General features: G+C 47.5%; 1 protein-coding gene across 1 annotated transcript; it reads left to right on the top strand.

Annotated features, from left to right (window-relative positions):
- The first annotated feature begins 30 nt into the window (after positions 1-30).
- On the top strand, positions 31-11,054 carry LOC120841048 (nucleoporin NSP1-like). The gene is made up of 25 exons (XM_042289751.1): positions 31-154; positions 664-765; positions 6,270-6,353; positions 6,412-6,483; positions 6,563-6,643; positions 6,709-6,777; positions 6,857-6,937; positions 6,996-7,067; positions 7,150-7,233; positions 7,292-7,363; positions 7,443-7,523; positions 7,582-7,653; positions 7,733-7,813; positions 7,872-7,943; positions 8,023-8,103; positions 8,162-8,233; positions 9,778-9,861; positions 9,920-9,991; positions 10,071-10,151; positions 10,210-10,281; positions 10,361-10,444; positions 10,503-10,574; positions 10,654-10,734; positions 10,793-10,864; positions 10,944-11,054. The coding sequence occupies exons 3-25, from the start codon at positions 6,291-6,293 to the stop codon at positions 11,052-11,054; spliced, it is 1,782 nt and encodes a 593-aa protein (XP_042145685.1). The 5' UTR covers positions 31-154; positions 664-765; positions 6,270-6,290.
- The last annotated feature ends 6,925 nt before the right edge of the window (positions 11,055-17,979 follow it).

Below are 17,979 nucleotides of genomic sequence, written 5' to 3'. Positions count from 1 at the left end.
GGGCGGTTGCTGTGTGCTGGGGTGCGCGAACAGAAGTTCTGCGAGAGTTCGGCTGTTTAAGCTCCCGAAATCACCCAGGAGGAGGAAGCTGTGGCTGGATAGAATAGGACGCGGCGCAGGATGGAATCCCTCTGCCTGGACGTACGTTTGTCAGGTAAGGTATTGCTAATATTGTCACGCGAGAGCAGCGAAATAATCGCTCCGACATAGACCGTGAAGTATTTGTTTTGTAATACATTGTCTGGTGCATTCGAAGCGTCTGTGGACTTTCGCGGCACCACAGAAAGACGAGCGGTCCACCTGTGGCGTCGTACTTATCGGGCGTTACGGTGGAATTCTAAAGGCGCGTTCACACCGGCGATGCGATCGAGTCACGCGATAACTCATTGCAAAAACGACCATCGCGAAAAAAAAAAAAAAGAAAAAAAAAAAGCGACGCAATTTGAGCAGTCGCTAGCTGACCACTTTTTGCGGTCCGATCTAGTCGCGGAGCGGCCTAGGCAATCATCGGCGTTTGGAGCAAATGTTTTCGACAAGTGACTCGCTCATCGAACTCGCCAGTGTGACCATTTTTGAGTGCGCGAGCCTCGTCAGCTAACTATACGTCGACTGGAGCTTCCGCATGCCCATGTTTGACGTCGCCCAAAACGTTATCCGCTGCAGGACCACTTCGAACCCTCGCAGTACCAGACAAGGCGTTTTGACGGTTGGAGGAAGCTGAAGGCAACAGCTGTTCCAACCATCTTTTCAGAGTCAAGAAGCCAAGTGAGTGCCTGTGGCAAGAACCCAACTTTTATTCCAGTTAATTTGCATTAACCTTCATCAGGTGTGGTTCATTAGTGTAAATGGTGATTGGGTCTTGGATAATGAGAGTAACTTAAAGCAAGTAATTATAAGAGTAACTTTGAAATTAAATAATTCATCTTCTACTGATCTGGTTTTAAAGACACAGGTGACCAACTACTGGGAATGAATACTGTGGCATTGATTGACTTGCAATCTAATAGAGACCCTTTTTGAATTCTGAGTGATGGTCGTGGAGGAGTGCATGATACAACATCAATCAGTTTTGCAGCCTAATGTAACTTAAACTACGGCGTGGAGACGACCAGTGGTTCAATGCAAATGAAAAGTTTTATTCTGTTGTTTTTGTTAGTGGCACACAAAAAGTTCTCTTCACACTCGGCTGCCTTGTGATGCAGCGACAGCCACCGCCAGCAGGTGCATGTCGATACGAAACAAAAGCATTTGAACTTTTAGTTTAACTCCTTCTCAATTGTACCCTTCTTATTTTGACCATTCTCATCTCAACTCCGGCCATCTCAAAACGCCCTTCACATTTCAAGCTTTCTTGTTTCAACAGATTCTCGAGAGACTCCCTTTGTGTTACAATCTTTCTCATTTAAACTCAATTTTTTCGTTTTGACCCTTACTGTTTCAACTTATTCTTAAAAACATTTTTGCATTTGAACCGGTCCTGTTTTAATCTCTCCACAAATGCTTCTTAAATATCAGCTTCGTTTACAGAAAGCTTTGTATCAATCAACTGTATCCCAGCAGTTTTGCAGAGCACTACAGCCTTTCAAACCCCTTGACAAGATCATGAGGCATTAAAGGGGTATGGAAACAAAAATTGAAATATTCAAATTTCGTACGGAAATTAGTTAAGCATGACGGAAAATAACCGTATATGATAATCGCACGTTTGTATTTTGAACGACTGGCTATATTTGTCGTTCCAAACGGTGCACTCGAGCAAGTGCTCGAAAAGAAGCGAACGGAGAGCGCGATGCGTCATGGGATATCCGACGCAAACAAAAACAGAAAGAAGAGATTTCCCGCATTCGTGGAGTAGCAAGGCAGGCGTGGTTATGAGCTTTGCCCTTGGTGGCGTCAGCGTTGTGGTGGTGTCAATAGCATCAGCGCGTTACAACCAAGTCGTTCGAAGTACCCGTGGGGTGACTAGCATGTGGCTGGCCCAAGGAGCACGTAGCTTAAATCCACAACACTGTCAGCTTAGGGCTGAATGGGGTGGGGAAAGCAACTTTTGTTCGAGTTTTGAGTGACGGGCTAATCTTCTAGGGGGAGAGTGGCTGTGTCCGGTTGCACGAATGAGGGTCCGAGAAAGAAGGGAGTCCTTCCTTTCCATCTTCTTGGACCGTTTGGTACAATGAGCGACTTGTGAGTTGAGGAGGAAAGCTAAGAGGGAAGATGTTGAAATGCCAAAGAGCGGCGCTGCTTTGAAGGAATCTGCTACGTCACGACTACATAGCAGATTCCACAACGTTGCTAGACTACCTCCCAAATGGGTTCTGCAGCATCCACCAGGTGCACATTGAAAGATTGTTTATTTCAGGGTGTCGAACCGGAACCGAACTGGTATTTTTTCCGGAACTGAACCCGAACCCGAACCGGAACTGAACCGGAAAAAAATAACGGTTACCGGTTCATGTCAAAACGGTTAGGCCACGCGCTGTTGACAATGATTGTGCTATCAATACCATTTGTTTTTTAAGTGCCGTCAACTGACACACACCTCGCTTACATATTTTTCTTCTCCACTCAGTCTTAGGAATATGAACGCTGCATTTATGAATCTTGACATAGGAACCAGTATTGCGCTGGTCGCGGCTTGCACGGAAAAGAGAATTGGAAGGCTGTGCAAAAAAAAAAAAAATAATCGCGTCATGGGATTTCATTTTCCTACAATCTCGTAAAGCCTAAATGCTGCTGTGTGCTCATTTCCTAACACGTTTCTAGAACGCGGGAGTTCTTGAAGCTTGCTTCCATCGGAATGAGAAAAGAAAAGGCTGTGGAGTTTGATAATAATGCATCCGGTTTCGTATAGGCACTTAGAAGCTAACATATATGTGAGACAGCGAACTCTTCTATTATAATATTTATCCTATTACGTCCTTCTGGTATTGCGTTCGGTGAAGTGTTTTTCATATTCCGTATCTTGTTTAATGAAAACTTCTTTAAGGGTCTAATTTGAGTTACCGAAGGCTAGTTCAAATAAAGAAAGCTGTATTTTCTCCCCACTGTTCCTTCAATTGCTTACACGCCGAGGTGGCGGGATAGTTAGCGAGTTCTACTTGTAAGTGGGTTTGTAAGGAGGTCGCGGATTTTACAGCTACTGCGTCGGACACAATTAGATGAAGTCCGAATGCGTAAACGTCGGTGTGGCAACCTTTGAGTGCACATAAAGAAACCATTCCTGGTAGAAATCCCTGAGCCTTACACTACGATGTATCCCGTTTCGTATGTGCTGATTTCAGATGTTTTATTTGTAATTTATTTTGATGTTGCAATTTGTCATTTAGAATTTCCGAACCGGTTCGCGGAATGAAATAATCGAACTGGAACTGAACCGGAACAAAATTAATTTACCTGAACCGTAACCGAACCCGTATTTTTTTCGGTTCGACACACTGATTTATTTAGCTTTAAATTTAGTTTTCTTGTGCCTTTCCACGGAAGACTAGTGTTTTTGAGGTTAGGGTGCAACATGCAACACATTCAAGCTAGAAAATGAGCGCTGGAATTTTGTTTCCCTACCCCTTTAAGGTGCTTTTGTCATCATGCTGTACTTTTGTCCAATGCTGCGGCATGCTCGGTCAGCCTTTATTTTAAAGTTTCATTTCCCCTCACAACTTTTAGATAGAATGAACACAAAGGAGGTTAGAAACGGCGTCAAAAATACAAATAAACTGGCTAATATACTCTGTTTCAGTGTAACTTGACAAAGAATGAAGGCTGCTTCCCAGACGAGCCTATTTGATCGTTAAAGGGATACTTCAACGAAATTTGAAATATTCCCGTCGTGTTCAAAAATAGGTTGAATATGATCCACAATATCCGTAAATGACAATCGCACATTTGTATTTTGAGCCTGGTGGCTGTATTTTTCGTTATAAACGGCCCACTCTGGCAAGCGCTCGGAGAAGGCCCAGCGGAGACCACGTGACATCCAACGCAATCGTGACGTAGGTCGTCTCAAGACGAGCAAAGCTACGGCGAGGCTGACGTCGAGAGGATAGCGTAGTCGTTCCAGCAACCGAAGCGGCTGCTTTTGTACAAAGTTTGAGTGACGGGTTAATCTTCTATAATCTTGTAGGGGGACAATAGCGACTTCTGTGACACACAAAAGGCATTCTCGGGAAGAGGGGAGTTCCTGCTGCCCCTCTTCTCTCGTCGTGGCCGGAGGCGAGACAACCTCCGTCACTAGCTGCCAAGGTTCCTAGACGGGCATTACAAGCGAGGCGTTAGCGACATCCACCAGGTGCTCTTTGCTAATCGTTTAATTCGTTTTAAAATTCCTTTTTGTGACTTTTTTAACAAGATATTGGTATGTTCCATGTGATACTGCTCCTTTGAACACATATAGACCAAAAAATGAGCGCCGAAATTTCGTTGTAGTATCCCTTTAAGGCGAGCCACTGACATTCGCCGTCACTGAGCATTACCCCTCTGTGAAACAGTGCCCATGCTTCACTCCGTCGCACTGATTGGCTCACGTGGGCCGTAACCTTTGTTGTTCGTCGACTTATGGTGAGATGGAGCAGAGAGTTTGCCCTAGTCTTGTTTAGAAAATCACGCAAAGAAATTTGCGTCGCCAAGTGGCACAGTATGTCCGAGGCATTTCTGTTCTTCTTAGCCCACTTCTGGCCTCTGCCACACCTGGAACTTCCACTTGTTATACCTGCGCATATTCAGGGTGTTCCAGCTATGTCGAACCAAGCTTTCAAAAAAGGAGTGCTTTAAAACCAACTGTCTGTTTTTAGTAGTCACCTTTTCTATAAAGCAGTATTTTTCATTGATTCTAATTAAAGAATTAATGAGAAATTGACCTAATTTTAAAATATTGATAAAAGGGCATAAATGTCAATTGGAAGTGAGGTGTTTGTATCGTAGTGCACCTTGTGTGTGTCTTTTGTCCAGCCCTTACGAAATGACCGTCAAATATGGTACCCCGAGACAACGTGCTATTTTTGAACACCCAATTATGGCGCAAAGGTGGGCCGTGAATAGGCATTCTTTGAAGGTTTGAATAAAAAGCAGGCAAAGCATACCATATGTTAAAACACGTCGAGCGGGTGCTCTCTACAACTTGCAAATTTACACCTTTCCTTGATTCAACATTTTAAGGTCTTCTAATTTCTTTTAATGAATTAATTAGGCTAAATAAAAATATTGTGACTCTTTGCCAAGACACCTACTAAGAACATTAGTTCTGTTTGCATAGAGCACTTAGTCATCTTATTAAAAATCTTGGTTCGAGATAACTGGGACACTCTATATAGATCCGGGTTGGGGCCTCACTTTTTCTGGTAAAAACAATGAAGGAAATAACCTAATATTTACCCTCTCGGGCATGACACTATTGTTGTCTCGTGATTTTCCCCGTTTGTTTGTCGGAGCACCCCTTTTTCCAGGATTCCAATTTTGAAGCACTTTCCTACTCGTAACCGTGGCTTCAAGGAAGACAAGTAGAGATATAATAATGTGGACAACAAGGGAGCCCTCATTTTGGTGTAAGTATGCCCAAGCATGCTAAGCATTGCTCAGAGGCATGAATGCCAATGCTACCAGTTTTCTACAAGTTCTCTGTACAGCAGTCCACATAATAAAATGAAAGTGGCACTCTCACTAGGCTGTCAATGGGAACTCTCGGTTGATTTAAGAACATGCTCTTTATCGGTATGCGATATGTCAGTTTGCATGTACGATATCCTCAGGCAGTCTTCCCGCCAGAACAAACTACCCTGCTGACAAATGTGTGCCGTTCCCGTTCGCCTGATTAGTGAAATCCAGGTTAATAGCAGTATCAAAAGTTCCCATTCACAAAGATAAATTAATTAGTACGCTGAAATAAAGAAGTTGCTTCGAGAGTGGATAAACAGTGAAAGGTTGTTTTGAGAAGGGTCCGATCGCAAAAGTTTTTTTGAGGGCTGTAAAAATGAGTTTTATTGAGAAGGGATAAAATGATAGTTGTTTCAAGAAGATTCAAAATAAAATAGTTTTTCTGAAATCTGTAAAACTGAGATTGAGAGGGGATAAAATTAGAAAGTTTGTTTTGAGAAGAGTCGAAATGAGAAAAGGAGTTATTTTGAGAAGGTTAAAATGTGAAGGCACATACAAGAACAAAAAGTGTGAATCGGTTAAAATGAGAACCACCCCCACTACCAGGTTATGTTGCATGGTTCTTGCACAGCGTGGAGTGATCTTGTGACGCGGAGCATCATTCTTTTCCCATGCTGGAATTGCAGGAACCAGCAGCCGGGGCCTCGATGGGAACCCTGCAGGCCTGTCTTCGGACAGCGCCTTCCACCGCAACCAGTGGGATATGCTACGTAAGTGTCTTCAAGGGACCTGTGTAGCCCTGAGGCAACACCACCGCACTCCTCACAGCAGGCAGCAGGGGCCATGCAGCATCTTCAGACCAGTGCAGAAGCATTCCTCGGCGGAGCCTACAGCAGCGGGGTATGTCCCATGGTTCCTGCACAGCTTGGATGGATCTTGTGATGTGGAGCATTATTTTGTTCCCATGCCATGATTGTAGGGAGCAGCAGCTGGGAGCTCGGAAACCCTGCAGGCCTGTCTTGGGACGACGCCCTTTACGGCAACCAGCGGGTTGCGCTACGTAAGTGTCTTCCTTCTAGAGGCCTGCGTAGCCCTGAGGTAACACCACCACATTCTTTACAGCAGGCAGCAGGCACCGTGCAGCAGCTCCAGGCTGGTGCAGAAACATTCCTCGGTGGAGCCTCCAGCAGCGGGGTATGTCCCATGGTTCCTGCACAACTGGGATGGATCTTGTGACGCGGAGCATCATTCTGTTCCCATGCCATGATTGCAGGGAGCAGCAGCCGAGACCTCGGAAACCCTGCAGGCCTGTCTTAGGACGACGCCCTTTACGGCAACCAGCGGGTTGTGCTACGTAAGTGTCTTCAAGAGACCTGCGTAACCCTGAGGTAACACCACCGCACTCTTTACAGCAGGCAGCAGGGGCCATGCAGCATCTCCAGACCGGTGCAGAGCCATCTAGCGATGGAGCCTCCACCAACAAGGTATGTACTCCCATGGTGCCTACACAGCTTGAATTGATTTCGTGACGTGAAAAATCATTTCGTTCCCATGCCATGATTCCAGGAAGCAGCGGCCGGGACCTCAAGGGGAACCCTGCAGGCCTGTCTTCGGACAGCACCCTTCACCACAACCAGCGGGATATGCTACGTAAGTGTCTTCAAGGGACCTGTGTAGCCCTGAAGTAGCACCACCGTGCTCTTTACAGCAGGCAGCAGGGGCGATGCAGCAGCTCCAGACTGGTGCAGAGACATTCCACGGCAGAGCCTCCAGCAGCGGGGTATGTCCCATGGTTCCTGCACAGCTTGGATGGATCTTGTGATGTGGAGCATTATTTTGTTCCCATGCCATGATTGTAGGGAGCAGCAGCCGGGACCTCGGAAACCCTGCAGGCCTGTCTTGGGACGACGCCCTTTACGGCAACCAGCGGGATATGCTATGTAAGTGTCTTCAAGGGACCTGTGTAGCCCTGAGGCAACACCACCGCACTCCTCACAGCAGGCAGCAGGGGCCATGCAGCAGCTCCAAACTGGTGCGGAAACATTCCTCGGCGGAGCCTCCAGCAGCGGGGTATGTTCCATGGTTTCTCCACAGCTTGGATGGATCTTGTGATGCGAAGCATCATTTTTTTCCCATGCCATGATTCCAGGAAGCAGCGGCCGGGACCTCGGGAACCCTGCAGGCCTGTTTTGGGACAATGCCCTTTACAGCAACCAGCGGGTTGTGCTACGTAAGTGTCTTCCAGAAACCTGTCTAGCCCTGAAGTAGCAACACCACACTCTTTACAGCAGGCAGCAGGGGCCATGCAGCAGCTCCAGACTGGTGCAGAAACATTCCTCGGCGGAGCCTCCAGCAGTGGGGTATGTCCCATGGTTCCTGCACAGCTTGAATAGATCTTGTGATGCGAAGCATTATTCTGTTCCTATGCCATGATTGCAGGAAGCAGCAGCCGGGACCTCGGGAACCCTGCAGGCCTGTCTTTGGACGACGCCCTTTACGGCAATTAGCGGGATGTGCTACGTAAGTGTCTTCAAGGGACCTGCGTAGCCCCGAGGCAACACCACCGCACTCTTTACAGCAGGCAGCAGGGGCCATGCAGCATCTCCAGACCGGTGCGGAGCCATCTAGCGATGGAGCCTCCACCAGCAGGGTATGTCCCATTGTTCTCGCACAGCTGGCATCGATCTTGTGACGCAGAGCATCATTCGGTCCCCATGCCGTGGTTGCAGGAAGCAGCGGCCGGGACCTCAAGGGGAACCCTGCAGGCCTGTCTTGGGACGACGCCCTTTACGGCAACCAGCGGGATGTGCTACGTAAGTGTCTTCAAGGGACCTGCGTAGCCCTGAGGCAACACCACCGCACTCTTTACAGCAGGCAGCAGGGGCCATGCAGCATCTCCAGACCGGTGCGGAGCCATCTAGCGATGGAGCCTCCACCAGCAGGGTATGTCCCATTGTTCTCGCACAGCTGGCATCGATCTTGTGACACAGAGCATCATTCGGTCCCCATGCCGTGGTTGCAGGAAGCAGCGGCCGGGACCTCAAGGGGAACCCTGCAGGCCTGTCTTTGGACGACGCCCTTTACGGCAATTAGCGGGATGTGCTACGTAAGTGACTTCAAGGGACCTGCGTAGCCCTGAGGCAACACCACCGCACTCTTTACAGCAGGCAGCAGGGGCCATGCAGCATCTCCAGACCGGTGCGGAGCCATCTAGCGATGGAGCCTCCACCAGCAGGGTATGTCCCATTGTTCTCGCACAGCTGGCATCGATCTTGTGACGCAGAGCATCATTCGGTCCCCATGCCGTGGTTGCAGGAAGCAGCGGCCGGGACCTCAAGGGGAACCCTGCAGGCCTGTCTTGGGACGACGCCCTTTACGGCAACCAGCGGGATGTGCTACGTAAGTGTCTTCAAGGGACCTGCGTAGCCCCGAGGCAACACCACCGCACTCTTTACAGCAGGCAGCAGGGGCCATGCAGCCTCTCCAGACCGGTGCGGAGCCATCTAGCGATGGAGCCTCCACCAGCAGGGTATGTCCCATTGTTCTCGCACAGCTGGCATCGATCTTGTGACGCAGAGCATCATTCGGTCCCCATGCCGTGGTTGCAGGAAGCAGCGGCCGGGACCTCAAGGGGAACCCTGCAGGCCTGTCTTGGGACGACGCCCTTTACGGCAACCAGCGGGATGTGCTACGTAAGTGTCTTCAAGGGACCTGCGTAGCCCTGAGGCAACACCACCGCACTCTTTACAGCAGGCAGCAGGGGCCATGCAGCATCTCCAGACCGGTGCGGAGCCATCTAGCGATGGAGCCTCCACCAGCAGGGTATGTCCCATTGTTCTCGCACAGCTGGCATCGATCTTGTGACACAGAGCATCATTCGGTCCCCATGCCGTGGTTGCAGGAAGCAGCGGCCGGGACCTCAAGGGGAACCCTGCAGGCCTGTCTTGGGACGACGCCCTTTACGGCAACCAGCGGGATGTGCTACGTAAGTGTCTTCAAGGGACCTGCGTAGCCCTGAGGCAACACCACCGCACTCTTTACAGCAGGCAGCAGGGGCCATGCAGCATCTCCAGACCGGTGTGGAGCCATCTAGCGATGGAGCCTCCAACAGCAGGGTATGTCCCATTGTTCTCGCACAGCTGGCATCGATCTTGTGACACAGAGCATCATTCGGTCCCCATGCCGTGGTTGCAGGAAGCAGCGGCCGGGACCTCAAGGGGAACCCTGCAGGCCTGTCTTCGGACAGCGCCCTTCACCACAACCAGCGGGATATGCTACGTAAGTGTCTTTAGGGGACCTGTCTAGCCCTGAAGTAGCACCACCGCACTCTTTACAGCAGGCAGCAGGGGCCATGCAGCAGCTCCAGGCTGATGCGGAAACATTCCACGGCGGAGCCTCCAGCAGTGGGGTATGTCCCATGGTTCCTGCACAGCTTGAATAGATCTTGTGATGCGAAGCATCATTCTGTTCCCATGCCATGATTGCAGGAAGCAGCAGCCAGGACCTCGGGAACCCTGCAGGCCTCTTTTGGGACGACGCCCTTTACGGCAACCAGCGGGTTGTGCTACGTAAGTGTTTTCAAGAGACCTGCGTAGCCCTGAGGTAACACCACCGCACTCTTTACAGCAGGCAGCAGGGGCCATGCAGCATCTCCAGACCGGTGCAGAGCCATCTAGCGATGGAGCCTCCACCAGCAGGGTATGTCCCATGGTTCTCGCACAGCTGGCATCGATCTTGTGACACAGAGCATCATTCGGTCCCCATGCCGTGGTTGCAGGAAGCAGCGGCCGGGACCTCAAGGGGAACCCTGCAGGCCTGTCTTCGGACAGCGCCCTTCACCACAACCAGCGGGATATGCTACGTAAGTGTCTTTAGGGGACCTGTCTAGCCCTGAAGTAGCACCACCGCACTCTTTACAGCAGGCAGCAGGGGCCATGCAGCAGCTCCAGGCTGATGCGGAAACATTCCACGGCGGAGCCTCCAGCAGTGGGGTATGTCCCATGGTTCCTGCACAGCTTGAATAGATCTTGTGATGCGAAGCATCATTCTGTTCCCATGCCATGATTGCAGGAAGCAGCAGCCAGGACCTCGGGAACCCTGCAGGCCTCTTTTGGGACGACGCCCTTTACGGCAACCAGCGGGTTGTGCTACGTAAGTGTTTTCAAGAGACCTGCGTAGCCCTGAGGTAACACCACCGCACTCTTTACAGCAGGCAGCAGGGGCCATGCAGCATCTCCAGACCGGTGCAGAGCCATCTAGCGATGGAGCCTCCACCAGCAGGGTATGTCCCATGGTTCTCGCACAGCTGGCATCGATCTTGTGACACAGAGCATCATTCGGTCCCCATGCCGTGGTTGCAGGAAGCAGCGGCCGGGACCTCAAGGGGAACCCTGCAGGCCTGTCTTCGGACAGCGCCCTTCACCACAACCAGCGGGTTGTGCTACGTAAGTGTCTTCATGAGACCTGCGTAGCTGTGAAATGACACCACCACACTTTTTACAGCAGGCAGCAGAGGCCATGCAGCATCTCCAGACCGGTGCGAAGGCATCTAGCGACGGAGCCTCCACCAGCAGGGTATGTACTCCCATGGTTCCTACGCAGCTTGGATTGATTTTGTGACGTGGAGAATCATTTGGTTCCCATGCCATGATTCCAGGAAGCAGTGGCCGGGACGTCGACAAGGACCCTGCACCCTGTATGTCCATCGCTCATTTCACCTAGACTCACCGAAGATGTAATTCTTCAGATGAAGAGGAGAATTAAGCACCTGGAGAATGAGAACCGCCGCTTGGTGAGGCAGGCTGCTTTGCAGAAGACACGGGAAGCTACATTCCACACACACTTGCGCAAGATCTTCACTGCGGATCAACTGTTAGCTTTGTCAAGAACTAGCAACAGGGGATCCAAGTGGTCTAACGAGACTGTTAAAAAGTCTTTGCAGATGCGATTTGCCTGTGGCAGCACGGGCTACGACCTGATGCTGGAGGGGGGCTTCCCATTGCCATCGTCCAGAACGCTGAGGCGGAGACTTGAAGGCAAGTTTGTTCTTGGGTTACTCATCTGCCTCAAAGCTCCCTGTTGGTTGTTAGCAGATGTAATATCTTTGTAGTAACTCTACTATTTTGCAGTCTCCACAAACTTTCTGGATGTAATGAAGTGGTGTCGTGGTTTCTTTTTTATTTAGTTCCGTGTGATATAAAGGGGCAGATCAAACATATCGGGTTCGAATGCTTATCTCATTGCACGCATACTAGCACTAGTTTGTCCTCAGTATACTTCCATGTAGCACGATAAACCCAGAAGTTTCTGTTGGGAAATGAATTTAAGGTTAAAAGAAAGCCATGTTTTGCATTATTATTTTTTTCTAAGCTCACTGTTGTAACTGTGAAGATGATAGGAGGCATTCACTTGATCGAAAAATGTTTTAAGAAACGAAAACAAAACCACGACATTTCATTGAACGGCACTTCAGCTAATGGTGGCATTCATGTTAGCAATGGCTCTATGGTTTGGTAGGTTAGCTTACTGAACCCTCTGCGGTAAACCCTAGGTCCGGGGTGGCCACACTGACAATGTCCAAGAGCCACAAGCAAAGTTGTTCATGTTTCGAGAGCTGCATCGGGGTGGGAGGGGGAGGGGAGGGGGATAAGAGTTGTATTTAGAGAGAGTTCGCCGTAAGGTAGGATGTATAGGAGGTAAATGATGTGGCGCCATTGATCGAAAGCAGGCTGGGTGTGTTCCAGGTCACCTTCACAAATTCGAATGAGGCCAGCCAGAAGCCGCCAATCATACCCTGGTGGTCACGAGAAACAAAATAAATATGTGCGTCGGAGTAACTTTTGGTGGCTGAAAATATGCTGCACGTGATTTTTCGTTCATGGTCATGCAAAATAAAAACCTAGCAGAATGAATGATATAATCCACATGCCAGGGGCCGAGAGCCGGGAATCTGCCGTCTGAGCGGTCAGACTTTGTCCGAGCAAAACAGAGTTCAAGCGGCACATTCAATTCTTACATCTTTTTCCATGATCATAATTGAAACATCATGTGGACCATATTTTCAACTTTAAAGAGTTACTACATTTAACTCTTATGCGCCTATTAAAACTGTTTCTCGCTACCACCGCTAGGGGTGTTTTTCGGTTTCTGATTGGGTGAGCACGTCAAGCCTCCTTTCTGCGTCTGGCGCACGCCCTGGCTCTGCCCGTTCCTTTTATTGACCAAACTCGCTCTACATATGGTTTGGGGGAGGGCGGGCAGGGCGGGGCGGCGGCGTAGGTACATGATGGAAATATTGTTTCTTTCATGTGCTCTTGGCATTATTTTATAAAGCCTTCTTCATCATACTTAAAGTTTGGTTAAAATGTTGAAATTATGTTTCGTAGTGCTTTGATTTCACGCTATAACCAAACGCTTTCATCAAGAGGATATATTAGATGACTCGGCTTAGTAGCTTTTACTGATTGTGTGCATACCCGGAACAGTGACCTCGTTTCTTCATTAGGCTGCTGCATTGCATCATTTGTAAAAGAACAATTTTAATAAGCAAATGTAGGTCGATAAGTCATTTATATCAACGATCTTCCCTCTTCGATTACCTCAACCATCCGCCTATTCGCAGATGATTGTGTTATTTATAGAAAAATCTTAGACCCGACAGACCATAATGTCCTCCAAAATGACCGTTACTATGAAATCAAACAAATCATACAGCCAATATACATTACTCATGCAGCAACTTGAATGTGTTTCACTATACAAATACTTAGGAGTAAACATCTCTGAAACTCTCTCATGGAAACAACAGATCGATAACTTAGTCACCAACTCATTTAAATCTCTAGGTTTCTTAAGGCGCACCCTACACCTGGCCCCCACTTCAACAAAACTGCTAGCATATAAAACAATTATTCTCCCTAAACTAGAATATGCAAGTATCATATGGCATCCGCATCAAAATTATCTTTCTTCCAAATTAGAATCTGTCCAAAGCAAAGCAGCCCGGTTCATATCAAACGACTTTTCGCCTCAAACTAGTGTCTCAGCTTTAAAAATAAATTTGGGTCTGGCTCCATTGTCTACCCGGCGCAATATTTACCGCATATGTTACTTTCATGACTTGTACTACAGCAACTCGTGCTTTAAAAGCACCCATTGTCATTCCGCACATTATATTTCTCCTCGAACCGATAATTCCTGTAAGGTGCAGCAATACCAGTCACACACTAATTCCTTCCTGTTTTCACCCTTAATATTATTGATTACTGAATGGAATAACTTGCCAGACGAGATGGTTACTAACACAAATCCCGTTGAATTTAAAACAATGTGCGAGCGCCTGTGGCATGAATAGTACACGTACATGCTTGTTTGTTGTTTTCATAGTCACTTTCCGTTTTTTCATATTGAAATTGTTGTTTTATATATAGTTACGTCCAGTTCAAAATTGCAGTTGTGTACGTACGATGTGACTTCCTTTTTGTAAACTGTGCTGGGCTGATTGCAATGATTTTGTTATAACAATGACTGTGTTTGAAAATTGTGTGACTATGTTGTTACAAATGCATGTACCACCTACCCCCCTCATGTAATGCGTCCTCAAAGACGCCCTTGAGGTAAATAAATGAAATGAAATGAAAATGTAGGTCAATAAGCAAAGGTTGTAAACAATTTTGGGCAGAACGTTTCACACAAAGCTAATGCTGCCTCATCTTACCATGCGAGGATGTTGCAAAGAAGCTAGAAAATAAAAGCAATAGATTATGTTCTAGCTGATTTGCCTCCACCTGACCATTAGTACAACTTAATGTAAAATTTATATTGATCTTTATTGGATCAGGAGGCCAATAAAGATGCGTATTGACAACGAAATCGCAACTTCAACCCAGGCTCGTAGCCAGGATTTTGACTCCCTCCCATCATACAGGACAAAATCCTGTATGAGGGGGAGAGAGGAGAGGAGGCCCCAGCAAAATTGAAGATTGAAGAGGCAACTCCATGGGTCCCTTTCCTGGCTACGTGCCTGCTTCAAACCCAGTATTATTAATGTCATGTTTTCCACCTGTTCCCCACTGTAACATTTTTATAAAGTTTCGTGTTTCAGCCAAACTATTTTAATTTGAGCCCCACGAGAGCCGCACTTCGGCCCGCAAAGAGCAGTTTGGTTATTCCTGCCCTAGGTGGTTCACGCTTGAGCTTGATAATCTCATTTCCCCCAAGCGACAGTAAAGGGTGAGTGCATGTAGCATGGTCTGCTGGAAGCCTACTTTGCCGAAGGCTATGAACAGCCTATTTGCTAAAACGTCATTTGCTATATAATATCGCCCCGAAGATAACCCTGGTTACAGTCAGGGGGAGCACCATGTGGTGACGATAGCTAAATGAGACACCTGAGTTTTTGAGGAGAACTGCATGAACAATCGAGCTGGGCTCTTGACAATCGGTGCATTTGGGTAGTGGCTCTTGGCTAACCTCTGCACAAGAATAGCCAACGTTGAAGATTGTTTGGAGCTCACCACATGCTGCATGCTACATGCTTTACCATCCCCAGCCCATGGCTTTGATGAACGGCATATAAGTAATAGCAGATCGCATGGCAACTTGTACTGGCTGCAAGTTAAGTGGGAGAAGGCTGCTTGTTTTAGTCTTTTTTTTTTGCAACTACCATAGTGTGGAGAGAAAAATTGTGTTTTGTAGGTTAAGAGCATCAAGGATTATGTTTATGCAGAATTTATCATCAGCGAAAAAATTGTTGCATGGCATTATCCTGTTCCATTAAAATTATACGCTATGTAGTTTACTTGAAAATTAAAATACCGGAGAGCACAATTGTATATTTCTGGGATTGCTTTAGCTTCTATCTTGGTGTTTCACAGCTACCGTTTTTTTAATTTTAACTTCAAATCAAGGTGGTTGGTTCTTATTATATTGTCACGAATGACAATTGATAAGGCGACGAAAACTGAAACAAACTAAATGTTTCATGGGGCGAACTTGTGCCCAAAACAAATATGAGAAAGCCTAGCGTTGATGGCAGCGTGACGGCAGGATCAAGCGTTGGGTCGAGACTGACTCCGGCTCACCACGCAGAGCACCTCTTGTACCCGCGTGAGTTTCTGGAACATTCTGCGTAGAACTTTCGTCTCGCAGAACGTCTGAAACTCAATCGGACGACAATGTTCTCGAACTTACAAGAACGCCAAGTTGAAAGAATAAATAAAAGAGCATTCAGCTCCCTCGAATCGAACCTGGAGCCTCTGTGTGACAGCCAAGTGCGGTAACCATTTGGCCACGTACGTCCTTGCTCGGCAACGCGCGTGGCATTACTGGCATGCTTGTCTGTTTGGGGTCGAGTTCAGTGCGTATAAAAGATAAAACTGCCTTTTGTGCCCTTGCCTTTGTCAGTTTAAGTGTTGAAATGTCGTAATGAAGATTATAATTCCGCTAAACAGATTGAAAGCTTGGTGAAATGAAGGACCGCCGTGTCTAGTCCTTCGAACTTCGTTGAATCCATTTTGAGCTCCCAAGATACTAGTATGAGTGGATGTAATAATCTGAATAAACTGCAAAATCTTGTATTTTAGGCATCCGTTTCGAGCCCGGGGTGCTGGGAGAAGTATTCCAGCTTCTAGAGAAGAAGGTGCCTCACCTCAAGCCACAGGAGCGCAAATGCGTACTGTTGCTGGACGAGATGGCCATCGTCGAGAAGTTTGAGTATGACCCCAGCACCAGCTCCATCCGTGGTCACGTGACTATGGGCGTGCCTGAAGCACCGACCACCGAGCCGCCAGCCGCAACCCATGCCCTCGTGTACATGATCGCTGGAGTATCTTCACGATGGAAGCAAGTCATCTGCTACCAGTACACCGGTAACTCCCCCATTGCTTATTCAGTGTACAAATAATTTTATACTTACCGCATGATATACATATATTTTAGCATACAACTATGGTGGTGCTAAGCATCAGAAGGAAAACATAATGAACATGGTAGGTCAGATTCAACAGACTGGTGTTCCAGCCTTTCAGAATGCTATAAAGGAATGGTAACCTGAGGTTTGTATGACATGAACCCAATAGATGTTGCTCAGTGTAAATGGACTACGAAATGTTGTTTCCTCATCGGATCGCACTTGCATTTTGTTCAGTGGCGTGGCTAAGTGGTGAATTTTATCAGTGAAAATATGATTTTATGAACTTACCTCAGTAAAAAAGAAAAAAAAGTCTGTCCATTAACAGAAAATTTTTGCCTACTTGGACGATGCAGCACGGCACCTTGATTGATCACGTCCCACATTGCAAATGGGTAAAAAATACTAAAAAGCGTACATTACAAAGACTCGCACTGTGCTGAGGGAAGCATCAGAAATTTTCGGGAAATTTCCTGCTATTGGCGGCTTATCGCAATGGTTCTCTCTAATGGTTTCTACTCATGACGTCACAGTACTTAAAGGGTCCTTCTGAAAGCGTGACCACAAGATCACTGTGATACGTCAGTACACTGAAAGCGTTCATCATCAATATCAGCGTCTTCGGCATTGCAGACACCCTTTATCTCTTAATCTAGCTTATCTCCACAGATAAGCTTATCTCCACTTTTTTGCCACACTAATATCATTTTTCAATGCCGCCAGAGCCATCGCAAACTTTCACGTTCAGCCTGGCGCAACTGTTGATCAAGTGCGCCAGGCTGATGGCACTTTTATTAATTTTTCCGTACCCAGTGACTTTGGATTTAATTCAGAAATGGAGATTGTGGCTACTGGTCACCTATTGGGCACTACAAGCCTAATAGTGCAAATGAAGAGTATGGTGGAAACTTGTAGTCATCAACTGCTCAATGCAACATGGTGCAATTTGACGGTCAGGAGCTACACTTATTATTTTCAATTAGATCCTACTAACGACATCGCAGTCAGCTCTCGACCAGTAATAGTGGGCCGATTGCAGCAAAGCTTTTGGCCGTACAAGTTGTCAATACTTCGTCTCACCTTAGCATGAACTAATGTCGGCCGCATGTGCTAAAAGCAGGGCTAATTGCTTTGGATGATGCTTCGGCGGTTGCACGAGTGCTCGTACAGTGCAAGTGCCAGTCAGGTCAGTACCGTCTTGCGCTACCAGAGCCTATGCAGTTAGTCAATGCTAGGGTGAGTATAGAGCCCACACCCACAGCCCTCTGTGGGAATGGAAGCTCCATGCGCCCTGCACACCCTTAGCATGATTGCCTCCTACATCTGTGTGCAGCACCTTCAATAAGGTGAGCACTGTCTGCTGACTGGCATTGTGCATTGCCAAAAGCAGGTTTGAATTGCAAAACATTTCTTGACAACCTTTCCCCCCCCCCACCTCCGATTTTGTCAGTCAGTTGGATAGTTTGTACGGTTGGTTTGGCAGCATA

The sequence above is a fragment of the Ixodes scapularis genome, unplaced genomic scaffold, assembly GCF_016920785.2.
Source record: "Ixodes scapularis isolate PalLabHiFi unplaced genomic scaffold, ASM1692078v2 PGA_scaffold13__105_contigs__length_92229423, whole genome shotgun sequence".
NCBI lineage: Eukaryota > Metazoa > Arthropoda > Arachnida > Ixodida > Ixodidae > Ixodes > Ixodes scapularis.
This window is presented reverse-complemented; position numbering and strand designations above follow the sequence as displayed.